The sequence below is a fragment of the Echinops telfairi genome, unplaced genomic scaffold, assembly GCF_000313985.2.
Source record: "Echinops telfairi isolate 266 unplaced genomic scaffold, ASM31398v2 ScPeMD7_2573;HRSCAF=3158, whole genome shotgun sequence".
Lineage (NCBI taxonomy): Eukaryota > Metazoa > Chordata > Mammalia > Afrosoricida > Tenrecidae > Echinops > Echinops telfairi.
In genome coordinates, this window is record NW_022106471.1 from 7066448 (window position 1) to 7083109 (window position 16662).

The 16662-nt window shown below is 49.1% G+C and overlaps 1 protein-coding gene across 2 annotated transcripts in view; it reads right to left on the bottom strand.

Moving 5' to 3' along the window:
- SLC1A4 (solute carrier family 1 member 4) overlaps positions 1-16662 on the bottom strand; it is an 85660-nt gene that overhangs the window by 20388 nt on the left and 48610 nt on the right. Inside the window, exon 1 of one of the 2 annotated variants that reach the window (XM_004710176.2) lies at positions 5443-6173. The exons of the other annotated variant lie outside the window; for it this stretch is intronic. Coding sequence (XP_004710233.1) covers positions 5443-5954 — 512 coding nt within the window. The 5' untranslated portion in view covers positions 5955-6173. Of the gene's footprint in view, positions 1-5442; positions 6174-16662 lie in introns of those variants that run through there. 2 annotated transcript variants of the gene reach the window in all.

Sequence of the window (16662 nt, forward strand, 5' to 3'; positions counted from 1 at the left end):
CTAGTTAAGGAGCCCTCATGGGTAGTGGGTTATGCACTGAGCTGCCAACCCCAAGGTCAGTGGTTTGAATCCACCAGCTGCTCTGTGTGAGAAAGATGAGGTTGTCTGCCCCAGCAAAGATGTAAAGTCTCAGGAACCCAGAGGTCATTTAGGGTCACTATGATTTGCATTCAACTCAATGGCAGTGAGTTTGAGGGTTTGTTCTTTATTTTTTTTTTTGGAGTGACTTGGGAGGCCGAGAAACTATTCAATCTGATCTTGTTAGATTTGCCAAGCGTCTGATAGATGAGACAGACCCAGGCATAATTAATAAAATAACCTGCCACGGTCAGATTCATAATGAACTCCTTTGACTTTGCAAACGAGGGGCTAATATTAGATCCCAAGCTCAGATACGCCTTCATTGTGCCCATGAGGAAGCGGGGTCTTTGCTGCTCGGGAGGTGGGAAGAATGTCTGTCAGGCCTCCACTGTGAAGACAGGCACTGGTCTACTGCCGAGAGAATGAGCCCAAGGGGTAAAAGGAAAAGAAAACCTGGAACCATTCTGTTTACCTCGCCCAGCTACGGTGAAACTTCTGCTGTTGGGGCCGGCGGAGCCCTGCACCCAGGCACTGGCGGCCTTCGCAGCAGGGACTCTCGCTAGTCTCATCATGTGAAAGCTTCCGAAGTGGAGGATCCCAGGAGCCTCAGAGGCCAGTAGCCTCAATACCTGTAATTCACAACCCCAAACCAAATGCACTGCCATCGAGTGGATGCCGTCTCATCGAGGCCCTCAAGGACAGGGTGGAAGTAGCCCTCCCTGACGGTTTCTGAGGGTGTAGCTCTTTACAAGAGGAGAAAGCCTCATCTTTCTCCCAAGGGGCGGATGCTGTCTTTGAACTGCTGACTGGCCACCTGGGCTCCTTTATTTTAAGCTGAGGAAAGAAAGCAAGATAAGACAAAACAAAACAAAAACCTGAACCCAAGATCAACTTGGGAGACAATGAACACGTGAGGACAATGACAGTCGGGATCCTGAGTTTTGCCTTTTCTCCACTGTCCAAACGTCCGGCCATGATTGCATCAGTCTGGAATAACATGGTCGCTCCTCGCCGTTCACTTCTCCTCCAGAGCCCAGGGCGTTCTCAACAGGGCTCAAAATAGCAGCTCCAGGTTCCTTACGCTGCCCGGCCCCCCTCACAGCCAGAGACCCACAAACTTGTCTTTTGCCTTCCCCTTCCCCTCATTTATTTCAGGCTATAAAATAGGGCCACCCCCCACCCATAGCCCACGGGAACTGGGAAATGCCAGCGCTCTATCGCATTGTTCGCTACCTTCAATCACAAGCGCAAGATGTGGTGGCGTCGACTCTGACCCACGGTGGTCTTGAGTGTATCCGAGTAGGACGACGCCTTGCAGGCTTTTTCAAGAAGTAGATCACCAGGCCTTTCTTCTGAGGCACCTCTGCTAGACCCCAAGTGGTCAGAGGCTGAGCAGATTACCTGTGTGCCCCTCCCACGGCCTCTGTTTGTTGGGCTGGCCAAGTTCTAGGTGCTTCCTCGATTGTCGGACCCTTCCGAGACTGCTGTGACGTGGGTTGTAACTGCTCTGCTTCCCCTTACACAGACGGGGAGGCTGTGGCCCAGAAAGATAGAGCCCCGTGCCCAGGCCCACAACTGGTAAACATGGTTAAGGAGTCAAGAGGTTCCACAAAGACGGGTTTCCTGATAATTTGCTTTTGTCTGTTTGGGAGCAAAACATTTGGAATGAAAAGACACAACTCAGTTACAGGGATCACAGCCCTGCCGGTGCTGTGATGTTCGGACGGGCACGGAGCTCTGGCTGCCAGGGCACTGTGCTGTCCTTGCCCTGCCTGCCAGTGCTAGCCATCATTGCTTCTCAGCTCTCAAAGGGCCTGCTTCTAGCATCTGCCTCGTGTGCACCCCAACCCCTAGTGCTCCATTGTGGCTTCTAACCCATTGAGTGTTGAGACATCAAACCACTTGGCACTGGTATTCTGAATTAAAAGAAAATAAAACCTTAGCTCTATTTCTTTCTGGCTTGTTAATACCTTCTTGGTGGTGGTGGTGGGGTGGGTGGGTGGAGTATGTAAAAATCATGGCAGAAAGCACCCGTGAGGGGCTGTACCACCAGTAACTCATTAGAGAATTTTTGCACTCCTTTCAGGTGTTAAACTTCTGGGCCATTACCAGGTGAGCACCAGCTGGATAATTGGGGTGTTTATGAGACTCTCATTTCACCCAGGTGCTCACAGGCAAGAGAGGACTCGGGTCCTTGCCTTTGCCAAAAAAACATGCCCAGAGTTCCATAAAATCAGCACCCACCAGGTTTCTTTTGACCGGGAGGCTTTGCCAGACCCAGGAAGCATTTCCAGGGGGCACAGGCCTCAGTTTCCTTTCACAGGCTGCTCGCCCGCCGGGAAAGCCCAGTCTGAGCGGCTGTGCCCATGCCCGCACAGGGCCCTTCCCTGAAGGGGCACAGCCCCCAGACTGGAGGAAGTGCACCCTTGCCCAGCCCCGGTCACACTCATACCTGGTTCCTCTTTTGACCTGGAGCAAACGTTTCTGAAATAGACTGCCTACACTAGAATGTAGCTAATGATCCACATCTCCGGCCTCATTAAATGGCTTGAAGCAGGGTCGAACGGGCAAGAGACCGCCATCCAACTAATCCCTTTCCGTAAACCCCTCTGTAACCTTGCGAAAATCGCTTAATCTCTCCGTGTCTCCATTGGTTCAATTCAATTCCCTCAGCTGTCTCCGAGGATAACCCCACCTGCCCGACTTCAATGCCCCGGCCACAAGCTAGCATGAAGCTGGCCGTTGGAAACATTATGAAACACTACCTACGCCTGAGAAGCAATGACAAAGCCGCTCCTAAGGCCTTGACTGCATCTGCAGCCCATGTCACTGTAAAGTCTGCACCTGCACAGACCAGAGAGCCACAAAGCACCTGCCGCCCCACCCCACCCACGCCCTTAACCTCAGAAACAGGCTGCAGGGCTTGCAACTAAAACCAGAAATAAACGTGGTTAGGAAACAAAAGAATCCCCAAAGAAACACTCCCACCCCGCCCAGGAGACCCACCCCCCGGTGACACCACCAGCAGGTCAGAACGGAACACCCAGGCTCCCTTCCTGGGCGCCAGGCCACTTGCTGCTCTGTGAAGCAGACTCCTTTAACTCCACGATCACCTTCCAGGCTCACATCCAATGGCTCAACTTCGGTAAACTCCACCCCATGCCCAGGACCCACCTGAAAATAAATCCCCGAACTTTAAGGCAGGTTAAAGATTCCAAACATCAAACTGCCCTGCATGAAACATCAAGGCTGTGATCCCATCAAAACCCTAACGGGCCACTTTGAGTGGCCACCGGGCTTTTGCTAAGAACTTTTCTTTGGTCCCCCAAATCCAAGGTCGTGGTCAAGGCCGGTGGCCTGGGTACTTTTAGTTTTAAACAGCAACCTCTTTCTTACATACCAGGCAGTCGTTTTATGTTCCAGAGGGCAAAATGGAAAACAGCAGAAAGTCAAGTCACTTCTGCTCAGGGTATGCTGTTTCCAAAAGCCCAAGCCAGGAGGAACTCTGCCTTGGTGACTCAAGACAAAACAGAACTCCAAGGCTCAGAATCCAGAATCACTGGAAACCTGGAGGGGTTAACGCTTGCCTCCAAGGCTGCAGTTTTCCCCATCTGTGAACTCCGGGCTAGCTGAGAAACCGGGAGAGGCTAAGGCTTTGCAGAATCCAAAGAAACAGACACTACATCATCTCAAGAGAGTCAAAGCCAAGTGAGACACTTCTCTCTCTCACCCCGTTAAAACAGAATTCCGCATTCCTCCGAGTCCCTTCACACTCACTCACTACCATCGAATGGACCTAGATATCAACCTAGAGTACAACAGGCCCCTGTGGGTTTCCAAGGCTGTAAGGCTTTACAGGAATGCTGGTTATGGGCTGGGAGATCAGCAGTTTGAACCCACAAACAGCACCAACAGAGAAAGATGAGGTTTTCTGCTCCCCTAAAGATTTACAACCTCGGAACCCACAGGGAGAGTACCACTGTGTCCAATGGGGTCACAAGGAGTCAGAGGTTTTTTTTGCTTTTTGAAATCTGTAGGGAAGCAGAAACCGGCATCCTTCTCCCTGGTGCACGTGAACTGCTGACATTGTCACGACACCACAAGGGTTCCTCAAACTCAAATACAAGCTCACTGCCACCAGTTCCAAGGCACAGCGACCCTCTATCCAAACTCATAGCGACACTATAGGGCAGGGTAGAACTGCCCTGTGGGTTTCCGAGACTGTCACTCTTTGGATGGGGGTAGAGCACCTCTGTGGACCTTATTGTTAGCAGCCAACAACATAACCCACTGAGCTACCAGGGCTCCTTAGAGCCCCTTGAAACTTACAAAACCATCTGTCTCGGACCTTGTGGTAGTCAGCAACCTGTCCTACGCTTCCAAGAGAGAAGTTTGTCTAGGCAATAAGTCCCACACCACTAACTGCAGACCTGTAATTCTTGGTCCACTGAGTCGTACTAAACCTTCAGAAAAATCAGCTTTCTCCAAGCCCAAGTGCTGACAGAGAATGTTCCACAAGGGGGTACCATCAACCAGCACACTTGAACCAGTTCCCCAACAGCTTTCAGACCCAGTGGGTAAGGAATGGGATTAAGATCTCGGGAGTGACTATATATCGGGAGTGATTATATATATATATATATATATATAAAATTTTTTTAATGGGGAAACAACATAAGATTACAAGAAGCCCCAAACAGGCTTTTTTCCTAAAACCCCATCCCACTTAATGGAAACACTGCTTCATGCTAACCAGGGACAGATTACCCAATAAGCATGGTATGGAACATTTCCTCATGGGTTTCATCAGCCAGGTAAGCACAGACTTCCTTGTGCTTACTTACTGATGTGCAATTGCCCACTACCAATTCGCAAACATAAGCCTGTGCTTAACCTCGAATTCTGGGCACTCCACTGCTGTCAGGGATTCTAAATTGGAAGCAGCTTTGCTTCTGTAGGAAGGTGCTGTGGGGTTGGAAGCAAGATGCCACCTGTATCTAGCAGCGGAAATCTCTGGTAGGGTGAAAAACTGTTCAACTGTTCACTACAAATTAGTTAGCATGCACAAGTAAGCCCGTGCCTACCTTGCTTAATGAGTTATCCAACACCGTGCCCTCACAGATCCAGCCCACCTGGGAGACATTGTCTCGTGCACCCTCGTTGTGGATGTTTGAAAAGGGGTGGGCTGGGTGCAAACAGTGCTATCCTGATACCGTCCCAAATGTTACATTAAGGATCTAATAAAGCCAATTCATAATTAACCCTTAGAGTATCTGATGGGCTGTGTGCTGCTGTGTGAGCCGGAAGGCAGGGAGAGCTGATGTGGCCCAGAGGCCCCTCGGTAAGGTGGGGAAGCATTACCTGGCTAGGTCAAGGAAAGAGTCCACCGTCTCTTTGGGAACAGGAGGCGGCCCGGACTCATCTAGCCCCAGATCACTAGACTGAAGAGTCTGCGCGCCGGAACCTGGCTGGATGATGAACGCCAAAGCGACGGCGAGCGCCGAGGCACCTAGCGTGGTGAGGCCGAAGTAGGCGACGGCGATGCCGCCCAGGCGCCCGAGGGAGCTGGCGTCCAGGGAGGCGGCGCCCGACACCAGGCTGCAGACTACCAGCGGCAAGATGATCATGCGCAGCATGCGGAGCAGCATCTCGCCCGGGAAGGCCAGATAGGAGATCTGCGTGCGGCTGAGTTCGAGTCTGCGCAGCCCTGCGCCCAGTCCCGCGCCGGCCAGCACTCCAGACACGGTCAACAGCACGAGTGCGTTGCGCCGGAAAAAAGCGCAGCGCCTTCCGCGTCCCGCCGCCTTCCCGGGGCTCCCGGGCCGCGGCTGGGCGCCGTCCAGGTAGCCGTTGGTTTCGCTGCCCTTCTCCATGGCGCTCCCCGCAGTTCCGTGCAAAAGGAAGCGGGGGTCCCGGGATCCGGGGAAATTCGGGGCTCTCCCAATGAATGGAGTTGGCTGGAGCGGTGGGGCAGGCCAGCGGTGCGCGGCGGATGCGAGGAGCCGGCTCGCTGCTCCCCAGACTTGGGCGTGGAGAGCGGCGGGAGAGCGGGACGGGGCGCAGCTGCCCAGGCTAGCTGCCCAGAGACCCTCGGCAGGGAGATGATGCAAGCGGGAGCCGCGAGAGCGGGCGCCGGGAGCGTCCCGAGCCTGTCCGCCTCCCACCCGGCGCCCCGCCCATCGCCCATCCGACCAATCAGCGCTCGGAAAGGGCCGCAGACGCCCCTCGTCTCCACCCCTGGCCGCCGGTGACGGCGCAGGGCTGCGAGCCCGAGCCCGTGCGCGAAACCGCCCGGGGTTGCATCGCAGACTCGTCCCACCCGGCTAACGGGGGCGAGCGGGGCGGCGCGGCTCTTTGGGACCTGCCGGGGCTGCTCAGGTCGGCGGTGTCTGGGCTCCGGGCCGGTGGGCCCGGGAGCTGGGGGAGGGGCAGGCCTCGCCAGGTTTGTTGCTGGCGAGGCACACGCACACACACACGCACACATACCCGCGTAGGGCAGCGCGCCACACTCTGCTCGGCCTAGAAATCCCTCGATGTGGGGTCTCCAAGACAGAATGTGCTTAGGGTGCGTTGCACAAGCCCAGGCCCCGCTGAAACAAAGGATGCATGAAGAATGAATGAAGGACTGGATGAGTGGGAGACGCCTCAACACCCCCCATGAAAGGCTCTAACAAAGCTTCCCTTGCAAGTGAAAGGGAGACCCTGACAACATCAACCTCAGCGCCTGGGTCGGGCCACACTGTGTACCAGAGGCACTTGGTACCGGAGGGCTTGGGGACACAGGGCAGCAGGGTGCATGCAGAAGACTCAGAGAGAAACGGAGCTCCCTTTCCACCGCCTCCAGTGGGGTTTCCACCACAGGGCCTCAGCTGAAACAGGAATCAAAACAAAAACCAAACAAAAACCCCAAGGGGCCCTTGGTGATAATGTGTTTCCCTTCAGGGTGCTAACCACAAGGTCAGCAGTTCAAAGTCACCAGCTGCTGGGGGTGGGGGTGGGGCATGGTTTGACCCGCCAGAAAAGATGGCTTCTTCATGCTTACATTCATTTTATTTTATTTTTACATCAACTTTTCTCTGACTTCAGCTGAGGCATGACAGATATACGAGAAAGCCCTGTGAGTCTTTTTACTGTAATGTTTATTATATACGTATATCCCCTTGTTTTGCTTTTGAAAGGAATAGTTCTTTTGACACTTCCTGAAAGGGAACTCGTGTGTAGATAATTTGAATTATGAAGAAAGACAATTTACTAAAGGTTTCCTGCTTAAAAAAATAAAACTATCTTAAAGCAGGTCACAACAGATATTTGTGTGATCAAAATACTACTGTAATGAACATTAAGGAGCTGGCCGCATTTTGATACAGCCAATCTTTCATTACGGGAAACACGGCAGCTGTTGGATGTAGCCTGTAGGGCTTTGGGGTGGGGCTGCCCAGATGAAAAGCTGTTCATATATATTTTTTTCTTCTGGTTTTGAAGAAGGCAATTTACGTCACTGTGTAATCACTGCAGACAAGCAGTCTATTTTGCCGACCAGCCCCTCCCTTTGGCTTGACTAACAGTTTTATGCAAAAGCCTCTCAAATCAAACGTCAAAAAATGAACTTCCAGTTGCCTACTTTACATCTCCACCCCCCCTGCAGGCATTCCAGCTCCACCTGTCCAAAAGGGAATCAGGGTTGCCTCCTCCCACCTGCTCCTCCTCTGACTCCCCTAGTTGGATTATCTCCCCATGGACCACACAGACACCTCTGCTTGAAGCCTCTAAGTGACCTTTGGTTCTTCCCATACACGCATCTTTCACAATATTTATCATATACACATCTCCGGTCTGTAGGGCACAGTTCTCATTTCTTCACTTCTTATCTGGAGTATTGCAATGTTCTCCTAATTAGTCTTCCAACCTGCAGGGCACCTTTCATGCTAACTGTCCCATGCTCTGCCTTGCCCAGGTGAATCTTTCTCATGAATAGTAGACATGTGAAAATGATGTGGTGTCTAAATAAACAATTTATAGATTATCAAGGGCTCATGAGGGAGGGGGGAGCGGGGAGGGAGGGGGAAAAATGAGGACCTGATGCCGGGGGCTTAAGTGGAGAGGAAATGTTTTGAGAATGACAAGGGCAATGAATGTACAAATGTGCTTGACACATTGATGTATGTATGGAGTGTGATAAGAGTCATATGAGCCCCTAATAAAACGATTTTAAAAAAAAGAAAATGATGTGGTGTCTGAGGGCCTTGCCTTGTTAGGGCAAAAGGGGAGGAGAGAGAAGTCAGAGCTCAGCCCAATGTGGATTCCTGTGAAGCGGTGGTCAGATGTTTGTTCTTCAACCTTTTCACTCATTCTGCTATCATCCAGCTCTCCCACCGCACCCATTCTTGACTTCTCTCTGCTGCATTCAATAATTCATCGCAATGGCCACCCGGAACTCATAGCCCGTACTCATCATTATGGGGTTTCTTGAGGTGCCGTGGCGGCCCAATGGTGGTGATTTAGACTGCCAACTACAAGATCAGTTTGAAACCGCCAGCCAGTCCTCCTGGGCTTTTCTGCTCCAGGAGAGAGGTACAGCCTTGGGAACTCACAGGGTGGCTAGGAGCAGGAATCAACTTGATGGCAGTGAGTTTGGTTTGTATTTGAAAATTGTTTCCGTGCCACGAAGTTGGAGCCACTGAATGAAACAGCGTGGTCCTGTTCTATCCTCACAGTTGCTGCTGTGTTCGAGCCCACTGTTGTAACCACGATGCCAATCCCTCTCAGCCAAGGTCTTTCTCTTCCTCCACCAAGTGAGACTGATCCGTGTATTCTTCTGGCAGTCCAGGGTACGTATATTCAACATGTTTTGCCAGTACCATTATTCAAAGGCATCAATTCTTCTTCAGTCTTATTTATTGTCCTGCTTTTACAGGCATGCATTTCAGTGGTTTCAACATAACTGTTTTAAAGACTTGTCCAGTGCTGTCTATTATTTGATGTCTTGACTACTGTTTTGATGCACACTGATTGTGGACCCAAGTAAAATCAAATCCCTTGACAATTTATCACGCTGTGGCTTATTGGTCCAGTTGATTGAATTGTTTTCTTTGTGTTGCCTGATAACCCATACCGCGGGCTGTCGGTTTATCTTCATCAGTAAGTGCTTCAATTCCTCTTTGCTTTCAGCAAGCAAAATTGTGTCATCTGGATATCTCATAGGTTGTTAATGAGTTTTCCTCCAATCCTGATGTCACTTTAGGGAAGTAGCAGATCCTACAATATAGGATCAGGAATGACTCAGGAGACAATTATTTGGTGTGGTCAGCTTCTCAGCAGTGCCCATAGGTCTCTCTCTTAGCCCCTTGACCGGGCCTCTGCCCTGACTAGTGTTATAAAGCTCCCTAGCTCTGCCAAGAGGGCAGATGTACCCAATCTGCCAGTAAGCTTTCTGTCCAAATGCATTCAGCTCTCTTATTCTGTGGGCCAGGAAGTCCACTACACCATCTCACCCTATTCTCATGCTTCTGCTGCTGCTGCTTCTCTGCCACTGAGGCTCTGCTTGCTGCCTGCCTCTTCTTGCTGTTTCTCATTGTCACCAAGCCATCTGTTGCTGTCCTAAGTGTTCCAGTTCTCTCTGTCACCTGGGTCTAAGAGGTTCTCCGTGCAGGAACCTTGGTTCCAAAGGACGCGGTCCATTCCTGGCTCTTCTTAATGGTAGTGACGCCCTCCCTCCCACCTCTGGCATTGGTTCCCTTTATGTCTAGTGGAATAGTAAAACTGACCTATCAGCTTGTTAGAGGTCCATATGCCTTATTTGCATGGACCCAACCCGGCCAGGATTCCATGGACTTTATATGTATTATTCGCAGGCTGTCCAGTTCCCTTGGTGAGCCACAGGGCCTGTTTTTGCATAGTTCTACCCAGTTCTTGTTCGAGTCACAAAGACCATGGCTCGAAGAATCACATTAAAGTAATTCACTCTACCACAATACAAGTTGAAATTAAATCCTGCTACCACACAGGAGCAAAGGAGAGGACTAATTAAGGGCCTGACCTTCCCCTTTAAGGCTCATTCTAGGATTTGCAATACACCATTTCCCTTAGATCTCATCAAGTCAAATCTAGCTACATGGCCACATCTAGCTGCAAGAGAGGTCAGGTAATGTCATCTTTATTTTTGCTCAGGTTCGTGCCCAGTTAAAAAATGGAGCTTGTGTTCCTCAAGGGAAGATTGCTGCTGGCACCACTAGCAGCCTTCGTCCTATCACTTTTTGCTCAGTAGCGTTCAGTGGCTTCCCCTTAAATTTAGGGTGCAGGCATCATCCGGGCATTCATTCTTGCCTTCAGGGCCTGCCATCCAAGGCCAGCAGACAGCTGTGCACTCTGCACATGCAGCAAAAATGGGATTGTGAGTTGCTACTACGTATTTTATTTTGCCTCCATCTAGTCACAGTTCAGATAGCACTTCTCTCTCCAAACCCTTTTTTAATCGCTCTTGCCCCAACTCTGCTCGCAGCCCATAGCGTCCCATGCTGTTCGCCTGCTACCTCCATGGTCAACATTCGATTCAAAGGGGGAAGGTCCTCCTTGTGGTAGGCTGAGCTTTTTCAAGAAACTGAGCCAGTGACACTCATCTACCCTGTTTCCCTGAAAATAAGACCGTGTGTTATATTAATTTTTGCTCCTAAAGATGCGCTAGGTCTTATTTTCAGTGGATATCTTATTTTTCCATGAAGAAGAATACGGTACACATTTATTGTTGAACAACAAAAAAGGAAATGTATTATCTATATACGGTACGGTAGTAGTTGTCATCACAAACCAGCATAACCAGACAAACTGTGAATCTTACAGTATCAAGAATTTCTTGTTACTACCATTATTTCAGGCACAACAATCATGGTACATTTACTCATAATCTATGATACATGTACTCACACTTCCTGTCTGCTCCGGCTGCGCTGCGGCCAACAGTGAGCTGCATGGCGGCGACCGCTGCTACAGTCTAGAGTCCAGAGTTATGGTAGCTTTGTGGGGGGGGTTATTATCGGGGAGGACTTATGTTCAGGGAGGTCTTATTTTGGGGGGATGCCTTATATTTCAGTGAGAGGCAAAACTGTAAGTAGGTCTTATTTTCGAGGGATGTCTTACTTTTGGGGAAACACGGTATGTATAAGAAAGAACTGTTTAGCAAGAAAGAAATATATGTCAAAGAAGTGGCCAAGCGCTGCCCAGCTCAAGTCTGATGCTAACCAGAGGCCCTTCCAAAACACACAGCTGCTGACCAAAGAAGTAGGAAGGGGAAGGGGGAAGCGAGAGACCACAGACTGGTGGGTGCAGAAGCATGTGGGCCCAAGGTCAGCAGGAAGGTGGCAGGGCACTGACAGGTCCCAGGTTTGGCAGGCTAGAGGATAACTGGCATCAGAAGCCAGACCCAGGATCCAAGCAAGCAGGAGAGAGGGGCAACAGGAGAGAGGGGCCAGTTCTCCACAGCACCTCTTATGAAAAGGCCCCACCAGGAGGAGACATCATGAAGCTGGGTCCTGGTTGAGAGGGTGAACTCCACCCATACCTTTTCACAGGTGTAACCAAATTCACACAAAACTGAACCCTCACACTTCGGTACTGGTGCTTGCTTTAGACTCGTGACTTAAGTGTGATTCTTGGTGGGCCATCAGTTTGAGGGTGCCCTATGCCTTGCTGACGGTCCTGTTGAATTAGCAAAACCTTCTCTGGTCGTGTGGAGCCTCTTTCAGGGAGGAACTGCTTGCATTCCAACTGCTCTGCCTGCTTATGGAGCAAACCAAGAAGCAAAGGTCCTCTCCTGCTCCCAGAAGCAGGTGGTGATGTGATCATCTCTCTCTAGGAAAGGGCTTCCAGAGCTGCCTGCTTTTTTCCCCTTCTCCTTTCTTTTGTTAAACCCTTTCCTTTTATTATTCCGCTATATTTTGTCTTTTCATATTTTTTCCAGGTCTCTCGCTTGTAGACAGTTAGTACAATAAAAATATATGTTATTCAGTATTTTCCCCCCATAACACTCGTATGTACTCTCTATGGGCTCTCGATAGATAAGTAACCGATGCTAGAATGTCTTCAAAGTGAGTTCCAGTCTGATATCCCTTGCTATAACCACCACTGTCACCTGATGCCCTCATCCTGTGATAAACTGGAATGTTGGTCAGCAAATGCTTTCTTCCTTCTGCCTCCCACTGGAGAGAGCGTTTACTTACCCCACCTTGTTGAAGTTGGGCTTTGCCACGCGACTTAGTTGGCCATTGGAATGAATGGAGGTGATGTAAGGAGTGAACTGGGTTTGGCATCCCAGGACACCTGTGACCCAGCATGCCCTGAGTAGATGCTGTTCCATCTACCTGGCCCCAGAACAAAGACAGAGGTGTAACTCTAAATCTAGCCTGCAGTCCCAGCCAGGTCCTGCTCTGAGACAGTCTACAAAAGGTCAGCCCCGCTGACCCACGGATCCGTAAGTGAGAAACAGAAATGCTTGTCCTTGAAACCCGCTGTTTGGGGTCATGTGAAAGGCTGTATTTTTATAGCAGTAGCTGAATAGAATAAATCCTTTCTTTCTAGTTGTCCATAACTGCATAACCAACCATCCCGAAATACAGTGGTTCAAAAGAGCTAAGCCTTTATGATGCACGTGATTTTAGACATCCAGGCAGGACGCAGCAGAGGGGCGCATGTCTGTTCCACAATGGCTGGGTCCTCAGCCAGGGTGACTTGAATGAGGAGACCTGGCTGAGATGCTCAACTGGAGCCACAGGCCTGTGGCCTTGAAGCTGGGGCCCTTGGTTTTCTTTTCCACATGGCATCCTCTGAAACTGGGATGTCCAAAATGGCTTTCACTTACTCCACTGGCTGCTGGGCTAGTTGGCTGGGCATCTCTTCCTCTCCATGTGGCTAGCTCGAGCTTCCTGGCCACATGGTAGCCTATCATAGTCAAAATTCTCACCAAGTGGCTGACTTAACTTACAGTGAGTGTTCTGAGCCACTTAAGTTCCAAGACTTCTTCTGATCTAGCATCAAAAGTCTCAGAAGATTACCTCTTTCACATTCAAACAAGTCTGAGGCCAGCCCAAATCCAAGGGCAGGAGGATTAGAAGCCACCTCTCAATGAAAGGAGTTCTGGTATTGTGTTGAAAGAACTTGGTTACAAAGCAGAAGGTCAACCATTTATGCCCACAAGCTGCTCTGAGGGAGAAAGATAGTGTGTTCTTCGTCTCTAAAGGTTATAGCCTTGAAAACCCTACCGGGCAGTTTGACTATCCTATGGGGTTGCTGTGGGCTGGAATTGGCTTGATAGCAATGGGTTTCAAGTTGCTGTTTGGTCTCAATGGAAGATATAGCAAATCATTTGCAGCCATCTTTAATCCAGGACCCTATCCCTGTAGAAGTGTGCATGTGTAAGTCACTACTTCCACATGTGTCCTCGTTCTGGTCTTTCTTTGGACAAGTCTAATAGTGAACTTTCTTGGGTATCATTTAGTCCGGTTCTTAAAACCACGGCCACCTCACCCATCATGCAGTTGAACCTGTTTTCTTCTTTAAAGCAAATGCTCTGGACTGCTTACTATAAAAAGATGGCTCAGTGAGGTCACGAGACTTTTCTGCCACGAAAGGACTCAATGAAGAAAATGATATCCTTCCTCCCGGGCAAATTTAGAGTCGAGAGTCTCCTGTCTATCTCTCCTGAGATACTTTACCAATTATATTTAAAGGGTTCCTTTTCAGTGTCGCCTCTTTTGTAAAGAATACAATGATTTTTTAAAAAAGGAGAATATTTGCCTTTAAAATAGATCGGATGACGTAGCAAACAGAGCCAGCAAGGCAAAATTACAAAGTACCAAGGAAGGCCTTTTGCTTTCCCTGGTGGACAACTTAGTCGTGGCTTCAAAGTGCTGATCTATAACCCTTCCTCTAGATAGCCCTCAGGATCATCTCCCCCACTGGTAAAAGGGCCAGAAAGATGTCCCTGGAAGCAAAGGGTCAGTCCCTGGCTCTGGTAAACAATTTGAGTCAATACTGAAAGAATTCAGTCAGAGTGAGGTAGCAGAGAGAATGAAACAGAACTAAGATGTCAGTTTCTATGATTTTAGGGACCTGCTAAACAGACCGTTATTGTTTTTAAGAGAAAACAGGTGAAATAGGAGTGCTGCAGAAGATGAGTTAAAGGCGGGACTGTAAAGGAGTTTGGTGTCCGAGTTTTATGAGCAGGGTTCTAAGAGTGGCAATTCCACCACTCAACCAAAGGCGTACTGAGTTGTTTGCTGAGAGTAAACACTCTGCCGAGACTATGGAATGCGCACAACAGGCCAACCAATCAATTGTTGTCGAGTGGATTCCAACTCACGGTCACCCTGGGTGCCTCAGAGTAGAGCCGTGCTCCCTCTGAGTTCCCAGTAGATCACCAGGCCTTTTCTCCAAATCACCTTGTACGGTTGCTGTCAGGTGCTGTTGAGACAGTTCCAACTCATCATGACCCAATGTTCAACTGAACAAACCCTACCTGATCCTGCACCATCCACACAATTGTTCTTATCTTTGGGCCCATTGTTGCAGCCACTGTGTAATCCATCTCTGCGAAGGGCCTTCCTCCTTTTTCACTGTCCCTCAACGGTGCCAAGGATGATGGTCTTTTCGGGGACCAGTCTCTCCAGATAACATGTCCACAGCAAGAAGGAGCGTTCTGGCTGAGCCTCTCGGTGATGGCCAAGCACAGTTGGGATGCCATCCCAGGACCCCAGAATACCAAAAACACAACAATACAAAACAACAGAGAGCACGAATTACTTTGGGAATTGATTGAAATGAATATTCAAAAATCTGGAACTTTGACTAAGACTGACGTTTCAACAAGACAGTCTTCCCAGACTGTTCAATCAGGATATTGAGGTAAGTTTCTAATGAAAGAGAAATCCATGATAAGGTCTATGACCAGGCTTCAAAGCCTAGCAATTGACGTTTTCCTACTAAATATCATGTGGACTCTGGTGGCATATTGGGTTAAGCATTGTGCTGTTAACCAGAAGGTCAGCAGTTTGAACCCACCAATTACTCCATAGGAGACAGATGAGGCTGTCATCCTCTAAAGATTTAAATTCTAGGAATTCCAAGGGGACAGTTCTAGTCTGTCTTGTAGGGTCACTGTGAGCTGGAATTGACTTCATGGTCTGAAGTGAGGAGTGTAGTACTTTTTTATTATTATTAATCATTTTATTGTAGGGCTCTTACAAATCTTATAACAATCCATCATTCAATTGGATTAAGCATGCTTGTACATATGTTGCCATCCACTGGAGTGTAGTATTTTAAGAGGTGAACATGAAGTGGGTTAGAGGGGAGGATGATTGAATAAAATAGAGAAGAGATGACTAGCTCTTTGGAAGAGTTCTAGTTCTGACAAGGGGCCTTGGGTGTGCACACACGTGGGGGCTCTCCTGCTCACTAAAAGCTTAGAGGTTAGTCCATTCAGAAGTGCCTGGGAAGAAAGGCTTGGCGGTCAACTGCCAACAAAGTGGCCTTTGAAAACCCAATGGAGGGCGGTTCTACTGGGGTGCAAATGAAATCACCCTAAGTCCAAGTCCTCTCTATGGCAACTTAATAGATGCATATAGTTGATGAGACTTTAATGATTTAATTATTAATTACTTAATTTGCTGTCCCTGGCATACGAATTCACTGAAGTGAATCAGAATCTATTAGGGAAATGGACACGGGCTCCTGAAAAGTTAGCTCACTTCATACTTAAAATCTCAAAACTCTTTGCCATCAAGTCAATTCCGATTAAATATGACTTTTGTCAGAGTCACCTGGAAAGGGTGCGGGCGATTCCAAGCATCCACCCCTGGAACTTTTGGTTTTGTAGCACCAGGGTAGGACCTCGGCGTCTCAGTCCTTTTCTTGCTTCCAACGAAGAGGCCAGTGAGCATTAGCAACCCAGAGCAACAGCATCTGAAGGAAAAGAAAACTAAAGCATTGTTTGGGGAGAGTGAGGGAACTGTGTGCTAAACTGAACGCTGACTGTCTTTGGGCATGGAGAGTGAGAACAGTGGCCTCATCCCTGGGAGACTGTGGAGAAGAACTTACAGGGAAGGGTCACGATGGCTGCAGGTCACTTTGGGATACCTTGGCAAAAGAGGAGTGTGTGTAAGTTTAATGAGACACGCGCAGTGTGGGGGACAAGGTGCTAATGGATACGAAAACTAGGTGAGGAGTACACAGGTGAACTGGCGCATATTGTTGCTGACTTCATGGAAGGCCTGTCCGGATTTGACTTTGCTTATGGATGCAGACTTCACAAGGTTCCAACTGGAATGAAGATTCTTCACGGCGAAAAATGACCGTCTCCTTCAGAGCACTGGTTTGATGTAAGTGTGCAGTATATAAATCAGATACCCAAAATTGGGGGGATAAAGGCATGAAGTGGTTGGCTTATAAACTTTCATAGATGGGGGAACATATTCACAGGATTATAGGATTAAGGTATAGGTGTTACTTAATTGCAATTGTGAGGCTAAAGAATTATGTACATGTGCCAAGTTGGCAAGGGGTGGATTGAGGTAGCTAATTTATTGTGCCAAC